General features: G+C 50.7%; 1 protein-coding gene across 3 annotated transcripts in view; it reads left to right on the top strand.

Moving 5' to 3' along the window:
* Positions 1 to 19318, top strand: part of ITCH (itchy E3 ubiquitin protein ligase) — an 84357-nt gene that overhangs the window by 11636 nt on the left and 53403 nt on the right. For 2 of the 3 annotated variants that reach the window (XM_075571906.1, XM_075571904.1), the window contains exons 2-3: positions 15525 to 15616; positions 19116 to 19257. In XM_075571906.1, coding sequence (XP_075428021.1) covers positions 15525 to 15616; positions 19116 to 19257 — 234 coding nt within the window. Of the gene's footprint in view, positions 1 to 11751; positions 11773 to 15524; positions 15617 to 19115; positions 19258 to 19318 lie in introns of those variants that run through there. The other variant, XM_075571907.1, reaches the window with a different exon arrangement.

Genomic DNA, 19318 nt, shown 5'->3' with positions numbered 1-19318 from the left:
CTGATACGGTTACATACACCGGCACGCCGCCCTCCCTCTGATACGGTTACTTACACCGACACGCCGCCCTGCCTCTGATACGGTTACATACACCGGCACGCCGCCCTGCCTCTGATACGGTTACATACACCGGCACGCCGCCCCGCCTCTGATACGGTTACATACACCGGCACGCCGCCCCGCCTCTGATACGGTTACATACACCGGCACGCCGCCCCGCCTCTGATACGGTTACATACACCGGCACGCCGCCCCGCCTCTGATACGGTTACATACACCGGCACGCCGCCCCGCCTCTGATACGGTTACATACACCGGCACGCCGCCCCGCCTCTGATACGGTTACATACACCGGCACGCTGCCCCGCCTCTGATACGGTTACATACACCGGCACGCCGCCCCGCCTCTGATACGGTTACATACACCGGCACGCCGCCCTGCCTCTGATACGGTTACATACACCGGCACGCCGCCCTGCCTCTGATACGGTTACATACACCGGCACGCCGCCCTGCCTCTGATACGGTTACATACACCGGCACGCCGCCCTCCCTCTGATACGGTTACATACACCGGCACGCCGCCCCGCCTCTGATACGGTTACATACACCGGCACGCCGCCCTGCCTCTGATACGGTTACATACACCGGCACGCCGCCCTGCCTCTGATACGGTTACATACACCGGCACGCCGCCCTGCCTCTGATACGGTTACATACACCGGCACGCCGCCCTCCCTCTGATACGGTTACATACACCGGCACGCCGCCCCGCCTCTGACACGGTTACATACACCGGCACGCCGCCCCGCCTCTGATACGGTTACATACACCGGCACGCCGCCCCGCCTCTGATACGGTTACATACACCGGCACGCCGCCCTGCCTCTGATACAGTTACATACACCGGCACGCCGCCCTGCCTCTGATACGGTTACATACACCGGCACGCCGCCCTGCCTCTGATACAGTTACATACACCGGCACGCCGCCCTGCCTCTGATACGGTTACATACACCGGCACGCCGCCCTGCCTCTGATACGGTTACATACACCGGCACGCCGCCCTGCCTCTGACACGGTTACATACACCGGCACGCCGCCCTGCCTCTGACACGGTTACATACACCGGCACGCCGCCCTGCCTCTGATACGGTTACATACACCGGCACGCCGCCCTGCCTCTGATACGGTTACATACACCGGCACGCCGCCCTGCCTCTGACACGGTTACATACACCGGCACGCCGCCCTGCCTCTGATACGGTTACATACACCGGCACGCCGCCCTGCCTCTGATACGGTTACATACACCGGCACGCCGCCCTGCCTCTGACACGGTTACATACACCGGCACGCCGCCCTGCCTCTGACACGGTTACATACACCGGCACGCCGCCCTGCCTCTGACACGGTTACATACACCGGCACGCCGCCCTGCCTCTGATACGGTTACATACACCGGCACGCCGCCCTGCCTCTGACACGGTTACATACACCGGCACGCCGCCCTGCCTCTGATACGGTTACATACACCGGCACGCCGCCCTGCCTCTGATACGGTTACATACACCGGCACGCCGCCCTGCCTCTGATACGGTTACATACACCGGCACGCCGCCCTGCTTCTGATACGGTTACATACACCGGCACGCCGCCCCGCCTCTGATACGGTTACATACACCGGCACGCCGCCCTGCCTCTGATACGGTTACATACACCGGCACGCCGCCCTGCCTCTGACACGGTTACATACACCGGCACGCCGCCCGCCTCTGGAAGCAGATACATGTATTTGTTGTTTGCTGGACTACGAATACGTCAGCAGCTGAAACAATGGCGGGTTTGTTTCCTGCTCTTGTGACCTCGCTGCTGACGCTTTGTTCAGTTGCTGGAGTCTCTGTCCAGAAATAACAACTTTTTATGTAATATATCTATTCTGTAATGAGTTTATCCTGCAGCGTTTCACGCACCGTCGCTTTGTTTCTTTGCAGGTATTTGGCATGTAAATCTAGCAAAGGCTCAGGGCTGGTAGGGCCAGAGTGCACGAATGGCTGCGGGATATTTAATAGGGATAACTTGAGATGCTTAAGTAGAAGTATTTTTAGATGCATTTGTTTTAAAGGTGAACATTTGCACGGCGAACAAGCATCCGAGGGTTTCTGCAGTGCGTGTCTAATGGACGATAAGACTGTTTGTCAGCGCTCAAATCTACGGGGCAGTAGTTTTGCTTTGGTGAAACAAACAGCAGTCACTAATACGCATGAATTCAGTGTTCCCGGAGAAAAGAAAAGCATTCCCTTTCCACAGGATACCACCGAGGAACATTGTTACTTTTAACGGGACACCATGTTGTGTAAAGTATTATTTAATTCAGGACTTCCCCCCCCCCCCCCACACCCCTTGAAGGACGCGCTCCCGCATAGCTCACAAAAAGGGAGACACGGCTTCCTGGCAGCAGCGGTGTTAGAATCATGAAATCGTCTTTAACCTTTTCAGTGCCTGGGATTGGGCGTCCCGAGTGCATCCACGGCGCCGTGTCCTAGGCGCGGTCCTGTGATGCAGGGGGCGCCACTCTCGTTTTTGATTGGGCTGGTCACTTTGTTGCAGCGAGGAGCCTGTTCACCCCCTGTGAAACAAGCCTTTTCCTGTGGCCATACCTCGTACTTTATAAAGACCAGTGGCCTTACCTCGTACATTGTAAGGGCCCGTGGCCATACCTCGTACATTGTAAGGGCCCGTGGCCATACCTCGTACATTGTAAGGGCCCGTGGCCATACCCGTATGTTGTAAGGGCCACTGGCTATATCTTTTACATTATAAGGGCCTGTGGCCTTACCTCATACGTTATAAGAGCCCGTGGCATGGAAAAAGCCACAGCAAACAACTGACTAGGTTTGTTTCTTTGGAAGGGAATAGCGTCTCTCTGCAGCGGGGTCTCTAAATGAGGGGGGCACTTGTGAACCAAACAGTTTTTTCCTCCGCATAGCCCGCCCACTCAGTCTCTAGGTGTCACTGCCATTCTGAAAGGGAACACGTGAATGTTTCGCGTGGTGAAGGAGTGTGACTAGTGTCCTGGCGACCACACAACTGTCTACTTCTGCGAGCCGAGCACGCATTTTAGCGCTCACTCCAACAGTACTCGCTGTATCAGAACACACAGGTATTGGGGCACCAGGTGCGTTCGGGGTTCTGAACCTGTGGAAGATTCTGTTGTATGAATAGATTCAATAGTAGGAAGGCAGCGGCTCTCGTAGAGTTTGAGGAAAACGTTTCTTTATTGGGTTTGCATAGTCCTCCGACGCATTTCGCTCCCAGCTGGGGAGTGTGGAAGAAACGAGCTTCACCCTTGTTTTAGGAGAATAGTCCGCCAGAGACTTTTTTTATTATTGCGTAGCTACAGCAAGAGATACATATGCACAGCCAGACCAAAGTCTAGTTAACATAGGCACTGAATCTTATCCTTATCCATCTACATTTATAGCAAGAAAAATGAGCAGTGATAATATGGTTACACAGTGTTTCTGACACTGCGCGCTACTTGCGGTTTCGACAGTTACACAGTTAACCGTTAAACAAATGCACATATGTTGTTGCAGCAGAGACAAATTACAAAGATGGATATAACTGTAGAGCATGTCTGTTATATTTCCAACAGCAATAACCTAAGGCTTCAGTATACTGAGTACAGCTTTGCCTTTTTCCTTTTTTGACCCATCTAGGGCCCTCTCCTTCTCTCTCCCAGAGCAGTACTGACGTAAGGGGACTGTACTGTACTGATCGGGGCGCATGCGCTCCGGAATGTGCGTTGTGACATCATGACGCTGTTTTTGGCGCAGAACGGAGCTCCGGTTTTAAAGGACTGCTGGACATTAGTAATTTTACTCCTTGATAAAGAACTTGTAGTTCGAAACGCGTAGGAGGTTATCCTCTGGTTACTTCATTAAAACTTTTTGGCATCAATTGGATCCTCTCGTTGCTCCTTTTTGGCTGTGCGCTCTCTCTACTCATTACCTTTCTACAAGGGCAATAACCTACCAAGCGGTTTCCTGTTCAACTTTCTCAGCGTGGGAGAAGAAAGCGAACAGGAACCAGCATGGAGAGATAAGTGAAACGGCAATGAAGCCATTTCTGAGGTTAAATGTAAAAGGGAACATAAGCCTTTCTTGTTACACTTACACGGCCCTTCATAAAAACATGCTCTTACCCATAATACATTGCTATAGCAAAGCAAGAGTCTGACGTTTTCTTCTGCAGGAGGCACATGTAACCCCCATAAGGAAACCTCTTCTTCATTCTCTCCAAGTGCCGCTGCTTTCCTACTATTGCTTCTGAGCGCAAACATCGGGCCGCCATGGGGAAGGGTTTCCATTGGTAGTTTTCCTGTAGCGAGTGACTGTGTATGACGGTGTACTTTGTACCGCACTTTGCCCTGGCTCCTCCAGTCAGCATTACCATAGATAGTTGGTGTTTGGTGAGTGGCACTTATAAGAGTTATATCTGTGTGTGTGTTTGTGTGTATGTAATGGTGTTATCGGTTATTAGTAAAGGTGTGTGTGTGTGTGTGTGTATTGGTGATATCGGTGTGTGTATTGGTGATATCGGTTATTAGTAAAGCGCCAGCATATTCCGTAGTGCGGTACAGAGTTATGTATATTGGATAAACTGAATGATATCCCAAATAAGGACAGATGTGTGCGAATAGATACGGATGGTAATGAGCCCCTGTTCTTGACGTGTGTGTGTGTGTGTGTGTGTGTGTGTGTGTGTGTGTGTGTGTGTGTGTGTGTGTGTCGCATAGGAAATACATGAATAGCACTAATCCAGAGAGTAAAGCGTGGAAAAAAAAGTGGTTATTTATTTTTGTCCCTTATTTAATGGAATAAAAACCTAATATTTATTTTGGTTTAGGCTGCTGAAGACCTTCCAAGCGTAGTAACTGTCTCGCGTGGGCTCGTTGTGCTGAGGGGGGCTCCCCCTCCTCAGTATATATTACCCAACTGATTCTGCAGGGAAGGGATTCTTTTTGTATTCAGACGTCAGACACTGAATTAACTGACCCTGCACCGCAGCTCATGTATGTACTTTATGTACGTCTGTTATGTAGCGCCCGCAGTGTACACTGCGCTGTACAAAAGATACAATACAAAGCCGGGAATTAGAATAGAAAAGTTGCAACCAACACAATCGGGGAATAGCAGAGAAAATGCCCTACCCCGATGAGCTTACACTCTAGTCTAACGCTAACGAAGTATTGAATTAAAAGACCGGTTTTAAAGCTGCAGTCCCTTCCAGGGCCCACAGGAATTGGTGGCAGTGGGGTCTTTTCTTGGTAAATGCAGGTGATTTGACACTTTAAAGAAGAAAATCAGAACGGTATAAATATTTCAAAGCAATGATTTTTTTGTAGTAACCCATAGTAACCAGCGGCTTCGGGGGTGGGTGTTTGTTGTTACAATCCGTATCTAATCTCTCGTGATGAGTCAGAAAACTGTTGTGTGTATATACTGGGAAGTTCTATAAACGAATAAGGGGCACTGTGTGCTCATTTGCCAGTCATTACCCAGACTCCCTGGCTGCAGGGGAAGCACAGTATGTCCAGAGATAATGGGCATGGCTACAGACAAGTAGAGCTGTCTGAGACATGGGAGTGTGCTCACACGTGGGATCGTTGCTTGTACGGTGGAGGGCATGTCACTTTTTATTTTATTTTTACCCACCGTACCCCCGTCAGATCTCCCGCCCACCACTCCAAGCGTGGTCGCGGCTGATACGCGTGCAGCTGTGACCTCTGGGACCGTAGCCTAATGCCGCAGGCATAAGCTTATAGGGCTCCTGTGTTGCAATGGATTAAGAAGGAAAGAGTGACACTGCGTGCTCACTTGCATGTCATTACCCAGAATCCCTGGCTGCAGGGGAAGCACTGTGTGATAATGAGGAAAGGCGGGGCTGCTGCCCTGTCTGACACATGCGAGGTGTGCTTGTGATATTTATTCGCTAATAGAAACCTCCTTTTTTTTACACAGGAAGTTAGTATAAAACATGAGACTTGAACGCTCGATCTGCCAGCGGGTCCCCCCAGCACCTTGTGCGGTTTGCTCGCTGGCAGCGCAAGGGTTAAAGGCAAGTCGTCTCTTTGTAAGGAAGCCGAATACATTGATGCGTTGCTCAGCGTGCCGAACCGCAGGTCCTAATCCCATTCCGCTCGCTCTGCAGCCAGACGGGCCAGTTTACGGGGTGTCTGTCATCTGGGCAGGCGAAGGGTTAACCTCCGTCTTCTCACCTGGCAGAGCTGCTGCACATATTTGGGATGCCAGTATCTGGAGCGGCGTCCCGCGCGTCACGCTGGCTTTTCCTGTTCTGCGGGGCTGCAGGAGCAGGCAAGGCAGCAGATGAATGTTCCCGGGGTGACGCTCTGCCCCTGTGGCTATTTATACTCCTAGTCATTGCTGTCCTGGCGCCGCAGGGGTTATAACCCGTTGCTGGCCCCGTGCTTTCCCTGACCCGTGAGACGCGCTGTGTTATTTTGCTCACACAAGGGGGTTATGACACAGTCAAGATCTCAAAGATAATGGGGCATGGGTGGCCAACTCCAGCAGGTCAGGCTGTCAGAATATCACTGCTTCAGCACAGGTGGCTCAATCAGTGGCTCAGTCTCCAGAGCCACTGATTGAGCCCCATGTGCTGAAGCAGGGATATCCACAATACCTGGACTGTTGGTGGCCCTTGAGGACTAGTTGGCCACCCCTGTAATGGGGTTTAAACCATGTTGTCCCGCGTCAAAATCGGTGCCTCACAGCTTTTTGGAAAGCATTTAAAGGGACAGCTCCCTCTCGGTCCCCCATTTGTTTTGACCTGTGTGGGAAGTAGGGGGTCCCCGAAGTGTAACTGCATTCATTTCAGCTGCAGGGGGTCCCCTGGTTCCCCAAATACTTACGGGGAAGGGGCTGCAGGTCATGGAGGTTAAAATCCATCCGGGAGATTTTAATCTCCATTTTTTTCCCCCCTGAGGGGACAGTACTGATGGCTCCTTCACCAGTGATAAGTGGGGGAGGTTGTGAGGTGTATGTATGTCTTTATTTATATAGCACCATTAATGTACACAGCGCTTCACAGCAGTAATACACGTGACAATCATATAAATAACAAATAATACAAATAACACATAAAGCGGAGAAGTGCTTCAGACATAAAAGTAACATTTAGGAAGACTAGTCCCTTCCCCGAAGAGCTAAAAATCTAATTGGTAGGTAGGGAGAACGTACAGAGACAGTAGGAGGGTGTTCTGGTAAGTGCGTCTGCAGGGGGCCAAGCTTTATGTACCAGGTGTTAATTAGCCACGGTGCTACTCGTATGCTTCCTTAAGCAGGTGTGTTTTGAGCTGGGTCTTAAAGGTGGATAGAGAGGGTGCTAGTCGGGTATTGAGGGGAAGGGCATTCCAGAGGTGCGGGGCAGTCAGTGAGAAAGGTTTAAGGTGGGAGAGGGCTTTAGATACAAAGGGGTAGAGAGAAGACATCCTTGAGCAGAATGCAAGAGTCGGTGCTGAAACGTTGTTTAGTGCGTGAGGGGGAGGGGGGGAAGGTTGGGAAGTGCGGAGACATTGAGTGGAGTGGAGTGGAGGGGTGAGGTTGGTAGGGGCTGAGTGGAGGAGACTGACGTTGGGAGGTGCTGAGACATTAAGCGCGGGGGAGGTGCTGAGATGTTGAGCACATGGGGCGGATGTTTGGAGGGGCTGAGACATTGTTGAGCGCGGGGCCTACCTGTGAAGCTGGGCCCAGCAGAGAAAGAGGCCCGGGTACCTGTCCGACCCCAGAAATTACCCAACCCCAGAAATTGCCCAACTTCCAGGCTTGGACAGCCGGGCCCAAGACATTTGGCCCAGTGTGGGACGCCACCCCCTCCCCCCCCCCCCCTTTTCAGACAAATCCAGAGAGCCAGATCTTTGCTTTAAGTCTGTTTACTTTTATTTAAGCAAGACCATGACCATACGTTGATTTTGTTGCAAACTAAGAGTGATTGCACTTTTAAGCATATTATATTTATTCCCATCTCCATAGTAGTATTAACATTAGAAGCTTATTCCCTTTCTGAGCTACCCTCATCCGTAAGATGCTAAGGCCGCCAGTCAGGCTTCATGTATACCGGCGATTCCCAACAGGGGGCGTGTGAGGCGTCTCCGAGGGATTCACCCCCCACATAATCAGTACTGGGGCTCCCAGGCAATATAGTGGGGTCCTGAGCCCGTGTGGGGGCTGCGCACTTAGTGAGACCCCAAACTGCACCTTGGCGTGGGGGGTATCGCTGTCACTTACAGCAAGAGCTTCCCACAATGCTTTGCACCCACAGCAGCAAGGCATTGTGGGGCATGACTTTGGAAGCTCCCGCAGTGAGTGACAGCGATACCCCCCATGCTGCCTGCACACACAGAGGGGCAGTTTGGGTGGATTATTAAGCGTGTGTTCCCCCCACAAGCTCAGGACACCAAACTGCCTGGGACCGCTCACACAGTCTGTTAGCGACAGTCTGAGGGGTCGCTGATAAGATTTACTTATTAGGGGATCGGGGGCTGATATTTTCTAGCAGGAGGAGCACAGTGTAATGGGGGGGGGGGTGTGGGGTTAGTACATGTACAGTTGTGTGAAAAAGAAAGTACACCCTCTTTGAATTCTATGGTTTTACATATCAGGACATAAGAACAATCATCTGTTCCTTAGCAGGTCTTAAAATTAGGTAAATACAACCTCAAATGAACAACAACACATGACATATTACACAGTGTCATGGTTTATTTAACACAAATAAAGCGAAAATGGAGAAGCCATGTGTGAAAAACCAAGTATACCTTATGATTCAATAGCTTGTAGAACCACCTTTAGCAGCAATAACTTGAAGTAATCGTTTTCTGTATGACTTTATCAGTCTCTCACATCGTTGTGGAGGAATTTTGGCCCACTCTTCTTTACAACCTTGCTTCAGTTCATTGAGGTTTGTGGGCATTTGTCTGTGCACAGCTCTCTTAAGGTCCAGCCACAGCATTTCAATCGGGTTGAGGTCTGGACTTTGACTGGGCCATTGCAACACCTTGATTCTTTTCTTTTTCAGCCATTCTGTTGTAGATTTGCTGGTGTGCTTGGGATCATTGTCCTGTTGCATGACCCAATTTCGGCCAAGCTTTAGCTGTCGGACAGATGGCCTCACATTTGACTCTAGAATACTTTGGTATACAGAGGAGTTCATGGTCGACTCGATGACTGCAAGGTTCCCAGGTTCTGTGGCTGCAAAACAAGCCCAAATCATCACCCCTCTACCACCGTACTTGACAGTTGGTATGAGGTGTTTGTGCTGATATGCTGTGTTTGGTTTTTACTAAACGTGGCGCTGTGCATTATGGACAAACATCTCCACTTTGGTCTCGTCTGTCCAAAGGACATTGTTCCAGAAGTCTTGTGGTTTGTTCAGATGCAACTTTGCAAACCTAAGCCGTGCTGCCATGTTCTTTTTAGAGAGAAGAGACTTTTTCCTGGCTACCCATCAAAACAAACCATACTTGTTCAGTCTTTTTCTAATTGTACTGTCATGAACTTTAACATTTAACATGCTAACTGAGGCCTGTAGAGTCTGAGATGTAACTCTTGTTTTTTTTTGCAATTTTTCTGAGCATTGCACGGTCTGACCTTGGGGTGAATTTGCTGGGACGTCCACTCCTGGGAAGATTGGCAACTGTCTTGAATGTTTTCCACTTTTGAATAATCTTTCTCACTGTAGAATGATGGACTTTAAATTGTTTGGAAATGCCTTATAACCCTTCCCAGATTGATGGGCAGCAACAATTGCTTCTCTAAGATCATTGCTGATGTCTTTCCTCCTTGGCATTGTGTTAACACACACTTGAATGCTCCAGACCAGCAAACTGCTAAAACTTCGACTTTTATAGAGGTGGTCACTGTCATGATAGAGGGGGTTTGGCCCGGGATTAAAGGGGTTACACCCCATTTGGCCACCCTCTACTCTCACCTGGGAAGCAAGGGGTTAACTGGACTGGGGTCCAGTAATGTGTTTTTGCCTTGCTTCAGCCATCCAACTGTTTATTCCCCTGTATAAATGTATTGTTTCTGTGCCAGTGTCTGCACCACACACACACTGGGGCTTAAGGGGTTAATGAGCTGCAGTTTAGGAAAATACATTAGGATGCGTGGTGTCTTTTCAGAAATATCTGGGCTTCAAAAGGCTTGATTGAAGTTGGGTGTGAAAAGTACAGAGGGGGTTTGGTGTATGTTAACACATATTGCTGGTAGAGACAGCTAGGCCCATGTCTGGGGCATTGGGTGTGAAATCTAGCACCTGTGACAAATGTTCTCTACACACGAGTCCCTGCTTCAAAGGATTTATTGACCAGGGGTTATGGGGGCCAGGGGGGCGGTTACCGAAGGAGATATCAGAATGAGTGACCTTATTAAATATAAGAATATTATGAGGTGTCCTCGGCTGAACGTGCTAAAAGCTACATATGTGTATTCGTGGGACTGATTCGCACATAACGATTACAGACACACGATGTCTAGCAGGTCCTAAGAGACAGATATTAATATCTCTCTTAATTTTAGTATTACATGGTAATATTTAGTCTCATTGGGAGCGTCATGCGTGCCGGAATGTATTAATATAGCTCGCGTGCCAGTAAGTATTACTGAACTGAAGTTATGAAGTTATTTAGATAGGAAAAGCAGTTTTTTAAACGTCCTTGGGTGGGAGGACTTTTACTCTGTGGAAAACTGTCAACCTCACCACTGATTTATGAGAGGGGCTGGGTTTAGGTTGTGTTCAATGGGAAATAATTGTATAAGAACCAGGCTCAGCCTATGGCTATTGTCTTTTGTGTCAGTTACACTTGCTGATGATCAATTAATCAAGGGCATTTGATTAGCAGCACCTGTCTGCTTCTTAGCATCTTAATTCCTATGGAAGCAGTAAGGGTGTACTTAGTTTTTCACACACAGCTTCTCCATTTTGGCTTTATTTTTGTTAAGTAAATCACGGTGTAATATGTCATGTGTTGTTGTTCACCTGAGGTTGTATTTACCTCATTTTAAGACCTGCTAAAGAACAGATGATTGTTTTTATGTCCTGATATGTAAAACCATAGAATTCAAAGAGGGTGTACAGGCATACCCAGCATTAACATACGCAATGGGACCGGAGCATGTATGTAAAGCGAAAATGTACTTAAAGTGAAGCACTACCTTTTTTCCCACTTATTGATGCATGTACTGTACTGCAATCGTCATATACGTGCATAACTGATGTAAATAACGCATGTGTAACAGGCTCTATAGTCTCCCCGCTTGCGCACAGCTTTGGTACAGGTAGGGAGCCGGTATTGCTGTTCAGGACGTGCTGACAGGCGCATGCGCGAGCTGCCGTTTGCCTATTGGGCGTTATGTACTTACTCGCGAGTGTACTTAAAGCGAGTGTCCTAAAAGCGGGGTATGCCTGTACTTTCTTTCTCATAGCACTGTAGTCTTCACGCTAGAATATGACACAGAAGTTACTGTAGCAGCAGCGCATAGCGACTCTCTTTCTTACCCAGGCCCAGCCCTGAAACAGAACAAGCGAGTCTCATTGCTGGAATGACACCCAAGTGCAGCCCCCACACTGCGGAGACACACACACGGCTCTGTTTTGTCAACACTGCAGCGGTATCCACGTCAAAATAAGGGAGCGGGTATTGTGTCCCACTGATCATACGAGGCTGGGGGATGTCTTACCCCACAGGTAAGCGTCGGATGGGACAATCCAGGGGTGGGCAACTCCAGTCCTCATGGGCCACCAACAGGTCAGGCTTTCAGGATATCCCTGCTTCAGCACAGGGGCTCAACCAGGCTCAGTAGAAGACTGAGCCAATGATGGAGCTACCGGTGCTGACGCAGGGACTGATTGAGCCACCTGTGCTGAAGCTGGGACATCCTAAAAAGCTTACAGACCCATTAGGAGTAAATAAATAACACTGTAATTGTCAAATTAGACTAATTAGCTACTTTATTTTCTACCCAGTTTTATGTGACCGTAAAGCAGGGGGGGGCGCGCAACTCCAGTCTTCAAGGGCCACCAACAGGACAGGTTCAGGATCTCCCTGAAGACCGAGCCACTGATTGAACCACCTATTTATTTATAAAATATTTTACCAGGAAGTAATACATTGAGAGTTACCTCTCGTTTTCAAGTATGTCCTGGGCATGCTGAATCAGGGAGTGATTGAGTCAGCTGTGCTGCAGCAGAAACTGATTGAGCCCTGTGCTGAAGCTGGGATATCCTTAAAACCTGACCTGTTGGTGGCCCTTGAGGACTGGACTCTTCCCCCCCCCCCGTGTTAGATGCTGGGGGAATGTGTTCCCCATCACTGTAAAGGTTAATTGGTTAACCCCTTAAAAAAAGTGTAATATTTCCGTGGCACACCAGCTTTGTTTTTTTTTTATAGCCTTAATGTAAGGTGTTTTGGGGACGGGCCCAGTCCCCGCTGGTTTTAGGCGTGCTCACGTACGGTGCGGTTTTCGTGCACTTGGAAAGGTTTTGCATATTTGTTTTGGCAATGAGGTTTGTGCTTTGTATTAAATGGCCGCCACTGTGGTTTTCTAGGAGCTGCTTTATAACGCCACTGCCCTGATCACTGGGTAGCTGGGATCAAGGCCACAACGCGCGGTTGATGTGCCGCCATCTTTATCGCTGCGACGTGGTTTCAAACGCCTGCGGACCGCACTGTGAGACGGGTTAGAAGCGGGAGGGAAGGTGTTAGATGGCTGAGTGCTCTCACATTGCTGGTGTTGTTTGGGATCGGCACAAACAGTGCCTGTAGGAAATCTCTGTTTTAAGAAAGCATGTTGACACTGAATGCTCGGTGTATGAAGAAAGCATGTTGACACTGAACGCTCGGTGTATGAAGAAAGCATGTTGACACTGAATGCTCGGTGTATGAAGAAAGCATGTTGACACTGAATGCTCGGTGTATGAAGAAAGCATGTTGACACTGAACGCTCGGTGTATGAAGAAAGCATGTTGACACTGAACGCTCGGTGTATGAAGAAAGCATGTTGACACTGAATGCTCGGTGTATGAAGAAAGCATGTTGACACTGAACGCTCGGTGTATGAAGAAAGCATGTTGACACTGAACGCTCGGTGTATGAAGAAAGCATGTTGACACAGAACGCGCTCGGAGCTGTGTCATGTAGCAGGTAAAACCTACAGAGATAGCGTGTGAATGCAAGGAGGGTTCAAATGTACACGGGGATGCTGGAACTTAACTCCTTCACTGCCTGCAATAACCGTTCCCTGTCTTCTCTAACCTCTCCATATAACCCCTCTAACTCCTCCTATTGCCTCATATTACCCCTCCCTATAACTCCTCCTGTTACCCCATATAACCTCTCCCTATAACTCCTCCTATTACCCCATATAACCGCTCCCTATAACTCCTCCCATTACCCCATATACCCGCTCCCTATAACTCCTCCTATTACCCCATATACCCGCTCCCTATAACTCCACCTATTGCCCCATATACCCGCTCCCTATAACCCCTCCCTCTTGCCTCCGTGCTTGGCTCCGGGTAACTGGTCACATGTTTCCGGGCCCTGCGTTGGGCGATTTCATGTTCTTTGCTTTCTTGTTATTTTTTCGGCTGCAGTTCTGTTTTGACCTTACCTAGAGGTCAAGTAATAGTGTGTTTCCATCCACCAGCTTCTCGTGCCAACCACAACACACCCGTGTGGGTTCCCCCTCCCTGGCGTATACATATGCGCGCCGTGCGGGTGTCTGGGGAGTTAATGTTTGTTTCATTAAAAAAAAATACAGGCCGCCTAATTCCCCAGGTCTCACATGATCCGTCTATTTCGGGGGTGGCCACCAACAGGTCAGGTTTTAACTATATCCCTGCGTCAGCTCGGGCAGCTCAATCAGGGCTCGATCAGACACAGCTTCAGCGCAGGTGGCTCAATCAGAGGCTCAGTCTTCGATTGAGCCATCTGTGCTGAAGCAGGGATATTCTTAAATCCTGACCTGTTGGCGTCCCTTGAGGATTGGAGTTGGCCACCGCTGCTTTATAGGCTGCCACAAGGAGTACCGTAATGAATGACCCCACAGTGTCACACGTGTCCCTTTCACTCATCACCAGCCTTTTATTGTATTCCTTGTTTATATTGTTGACAGGGCCCCGAAGCCTGCATTAAAGTGTCCACATGGCAACCCTCTGTTGCTCCACTTCCGCCGGCAGCATGGAGCGTGTGCCGTGCAGACTTCCAATAGATTTCTCAGAGAAACGGTCTTCTCCCGAGCTCCCCTGATGTGGCATCTTCAAGTCCAGTTTGAGATGGGCAGGGCAACCATTTTTATTTAGGGTTTGGGCTACTTCTGCCACCCTTCCCCCCCCCCCCACCCAGTTTGTATTATGGGATACAAAAGAAGAAAGGGCAACCGGTTGACGTGAGTTCTGACATTGAGCATGTACGGCACTTGCAAAGTGCTTGGATCAGCGTCCGATATGGCTAATATTTACTGTGATATCTGTCCACCCCCCTCGATAACACTACTAAAGTGGGACAGGGAGTGGTCCAACCGCATCCACCTGCACCCCCCCGTGGCCCCTCGTGGGGTCCACAGGGGACCGCACCCGTCCCCTCGTCAGTAGGCTCCGAGTGCCCAGCTGGGGGTCATAGGTTGTGGTGCCCTCCGCACGCAGCTATGGATCCCACGTGAGAGTTGTGGGGTCTGTCTCTTCATTAGGATGTGATGTCGGGGGCAGCTGTGCAGCCCCTAGTGGCCAGTAGGGTCAGTGTCGCAAATTTATTGGAGTGTTTGAGTAGGTTCGGTGGGCATTTCCCCAAAAGGGCCATCCATGGGTCCAGTGTCACCCCTAGTAAGGAACCCATCAAGGTGAATGTCTCGGCAGCGGGCAGGGTCTCGGCAGCGGGCAGGGTCTCGGCAGCGGGCAGGGTCTCGGCAGCGGGCAGGGTCTCGGCAGCGGGCAGGGTCTCGGCAGCGGGCAGGGTCTCGGCAGCGGGCAGGGTCTCGGCAGCGGGCAGGGTCTCGGCAGCGGGCAGGGTCTCGGCAGCGGGCAGGGTCTCGGCAGCGGGCAGGGTCTCGGCAGCGGGCAGGGTCTCGGCAGCGGGCAGGGTCTCGGCAGCGGGCAGGGTCTCGGCAGCGGGCAGGGTCTCGGCAGCGGGCAGGGTCTCGGCAGCGGGCAGGGTCTCGGCAGCGGGCAGGGTCTCGGCAGTGGGCAGGGCATTTCCTTGAGATTATGGGGTTGTGTGTATGATAATAAGGGTGTTTCAGGGAAGACCTGGTGCAGTCTTGTATGTTCCTGGAGAATGGGTTGTTGTTCCCTGGCGATCTTGCGTAGGGCTTCTAGGTGTGGGTTATATGTGACCACCAGTATGGTCTCTCTCCTGCAGGCCGCGCTGCTCAGGGATTCTGGGCCTGTGTCCCCCCCTAATGCGTCTCTCTCTCTCTCTCTATCCCCCCGTTCTCCTGCAGGCGGCGCTGTGAGGAGGTAGAAATGGATGCCAGCGGGATCCGGACGGGATCGATAAATGGCTTCACCATGAAATCCCAGCTTCAGGTGACGGGTAAGAGAGCGGATCTGTGGGGGGCGATGGGATGCAGGGAGTGGGGGGGCGATGGGATGCAGGGAGTGGGGGGGCGGTTGGATGCAGGGAATGGGGGGGCGGTTGGATGCAGGGAGTGGGGGGGCGGTTGGATGCAGGGAGTGGGGGGGCAGTGGGATGCAGGGAGTGGAGGGGAGGCGGTAGGGATGCAGGGAGCGGGGGGGGGTGCAGGGAGTGGGGGGGAGGCGGAAGGGATGCAGTGAGTGGGGGGGGGGAGGCAGGGAGTGGGGGGGAGGCGGAAGGGATGCAGGGAGTGGGGGGGAGGCAGGTTAGGAGGGATGTGGGGGGGGGGGGGAGATACAGGGGGTAGGGGGATGCAGGGAGTGGGGGGGAGGCGGGAGGGATGCGGGGGGGGGGGAGGATCCAGGGGGTGGGGGGATGCAGGTAGTGGGGGGGCGGGGGGATGCAGTGAGTGGGGAGGGGCGTCCCACGTTATCAGACCTGCACGGGATCACGTGCGGTGTATGAAGTGTTCCTTTATCCAACGATCAAAGGGCGATCAATACAAGGGCAGTGTAGTTATTTAAAGTGGCAGTACAAGCTGTTTTTTTGGGGGGGGAATTTTTTTACACCGGATTGCAGTGGGGGGGGGGGGGGGTCATCTCCGGAACTTAACCCCATTACTGTCGGCTCCGGGGACCCCCTGCTTCACCCTACTTGGGGTGTTTTTGTTACCCTCGCCTTTTGTTTACATGTTTGGAAACGGGGGGGGGGGGGGTCCTGAGCAGAATCACGCCATTTCCCGCTCTGGGGATCCCGCAGAAACATGGCGAATGTATGTCTACCTCCAAGGGGAAACAAAATGGCCGCCAAGTCTCCGCCCAATAGTAAGCCATTGTTGCTGTTTCCTATTGGACGGCCGTTTAAATCGCCTATAAAAGTCAGAAAGGGACACCTGTGACTTCACCAGTAAATATCTCGGGATTAGGGGGTTTCCTCTGAGCTGGAAACAGTGCGGTTCTGCTCCAGAGACCCCCCCGCGTCCAGCCCTGTACCGGGGGGGAGGGGGCGTTGGGAAGGTTTACTGCTTCCTTCCCGATCCACGAGCTCTTTCCACCTCCACAGGAACACCCACCTGAAATAAAGTTTGCCCAAAATATGGCTGCCGTGACTCATCTAAAACGCTATGTTAAAGGGTCACCCTCTCCTAAGGCGAATTTAGGACTGGGACACATGTAATATTTGGAAGGCATACGATTGCCACGTTTTTAAATGAAATAAAATGAAAGGCAATTATAGTTTCAAATACTTAATTTCCATGGTAAACTGAAGCTTAAACTGATATATTTTAATAAGACTTTGTCACGAGGGAAGCATGTCTCAGAGAGAGAGAAGAGCTAGAACAAGAGGTCGGTCTCTGCCCATTTGTCTGGTCTTTCTGTATTTATTTCTATGGGGTCCCTAATTTCCTGGCCATATTTCCCAAATTTTGTGAAATTTGTCAGTTTTCTGGTTCAACTGTGCTGTGAGGAGCTCCATCATCTTTATTTCCCTTAGTCTCCGTAGGACAGTCTGCCTAGAAGGCGCATTCACCTTTTTCCAGGCAGCCGCAATAACACAGCGGGCAGCTGTCATTACATGAGTGATCATCTTACTTTCTGCCGTTCCTAATTCATCTATTGGTTTGGCCAGCACCATGGTCAGCGGTTCCACCTCAACCTCCACCCCTAAGTACTCTCTGATCAATGTTTGTATCATGACCCAGAATACCTGAATTTTTGGGCAACTCCACCAAATATGAACCATATCTCCTTTTTGCCCGCATCCCCTCCAGCACAAATCCGGGGACCCGGGGAAGATCTGGGCCAGCCTGCTCGGGGTTAGGTACCAATGAAATAGAATTTTATAAATATTCTCTTTGATAGTGGTACAGATTGACGTTTTTGCAGCTACCTCCCAAATGTCCTCCCAGTCTTCTCTATCGATCTCTGTATTCAAATCTTCTGCCCATTTGATCATATAGCTATATGATATACATAAAATGTATTTATTTATTATATGTGTTACCAGGAAGTAATGACAAAATAATTAACAGTGCTGCACACCTAGACAATGAAAAACAACAAAATACTTGCGGTTAATCACCGGTGCTCCTGGGTCAGGGAAATTCTGTAAGAATCCTAGACTAAGGCATGGGACATAGTGCCTTTAACAGTGCTGAGACGCGCTGAGGCTCAGGGAAAGCGGGTGCTTTCCCTGGCCTTACACAGCGCGCCGTCAGGGGGGGGGACAGGGGCGGGCCAGTGACGTCACGGAGCTGGTTCGCCCTCATTGGGCGAACCACTCACGTGACCGGCCCTGCGCTCCGGCAAGCAGGAAAATCTCAAGACTCGGTGAGACGCACGCTTCCGCAAGCGTGCGCGAGGCCCTGCTAAAGCCGCTCTCATTGCGGCTGCAGGGGCTCAGTGCCGAGCAGCAGCGCGCCATGCGCTGACCATGCCCGAGGCCTTAGGCATAAAAGGATCCAAGGCACTACGGATTTCTTAGAAAAAATGTATTATCAAAAAACAGCACAGTGCTGTTCCGTAGTGCCTTGGATCCTTTATGCCTTACCAGGAAGTAATACATTGAGAGTTACCTCTCGTTTTCACGTCTGTCCTGGGGATAGTGTTATAATGACAGATACACGGTTACATTAAATGAACAGAGGTTATACTGATTATGGGCGCATGTAACATTTACAGACTAGATTAAAATTGCTCCTAGGGCCACAGTGTACTAATGGCAGTGACATGGTTAAGGGGTCAGTCCCTCCTAGGGCCACAGTGTACTAATGGCAGTGACATGGTTAAGGGGTCAGTCTCTCCTAGGGCCACAGTGTACTAATGGCAGTGACATGGTTAAGGGGTCAGTCCCTCCTAGGGCCACACTGTACTAATGGCAGTGACATGGTTAAGGGGTCAGTCCCTCCTAGAGTCACAGTGTACTAATGGCAGTGACATGGTAAAGGGGTCAGTACCTCTTAGGGCCACAGTGTACTAATGGCAGTGACATGGTTAAGGGGTCAGTCCCTCCTAGGGCCACAGTGTACTAATGGCAGTGACATGGTTAAGGGGTCAGTCCCTCCTAGAGCCACAGTGTACTAATGGCAGTGACATGGTAAAGGGGTCAGTACCTCTTAGGGCCGTAGTGTACTAATGGCAGTGATAGGGTTAAGGGGTAAGTCCCTCTTAGGGCCATAGTGTACTAATGGCAGTGATAGGGTTAAGGGGTCAGTCCCTCCTAGGGCCACAGTGTACTAATGGCAGTGACATGGTTAAGGGGTCACATCTGAGTGATTCATGCCTGCGTACCCAAATGTAACACCTATAAGTACTGTTAAAGTCCGTTTTGTAGACCTGTTGCTCTGAGACTTGGGCGAGCTTTCCCTTTCTGTGGCTGCTCCCTGATGTCGGGGTGCGAGTGTAACCAGTTTGCACAGACAGAGCAGCCTTTAAACCGCTTTTCTTTCTGATTGAAGTGATATCGGCCAAACTGAAGGAGAATCGGAAGAACTGGTTTGGCCCAAGTCCTTATGTGGAAGTGTCTGTGGACGGACAGTCCAAGAAAACCGAGACGCGGAACAATACGCACAGCCCCAAGTGGAAGCAGCATCTCACGGTGTAAGTGCCTCTCTGTCTCCCGGGATAGAGCAGCAAGGCAGGGGGACTGGGCCCAGGTATC

The sequence above is a fragment of the Ascaphus truei genome, chromosome 15, assembly GCF_040206685.1.
Source record: "Ascaphus truei isolate aAscTru1 chromosome 15, aAscTru1.hap1, whole genome shotgun sequence".
NCBI lineage: Eukaryota > Metazoa > Chordata > Amphibia > Anura > Ascaphidae > Ascaphus > Ascaphus truei.
This window is presented reverse-complemented; position numbering and strand designations above follow the sequence as displayed.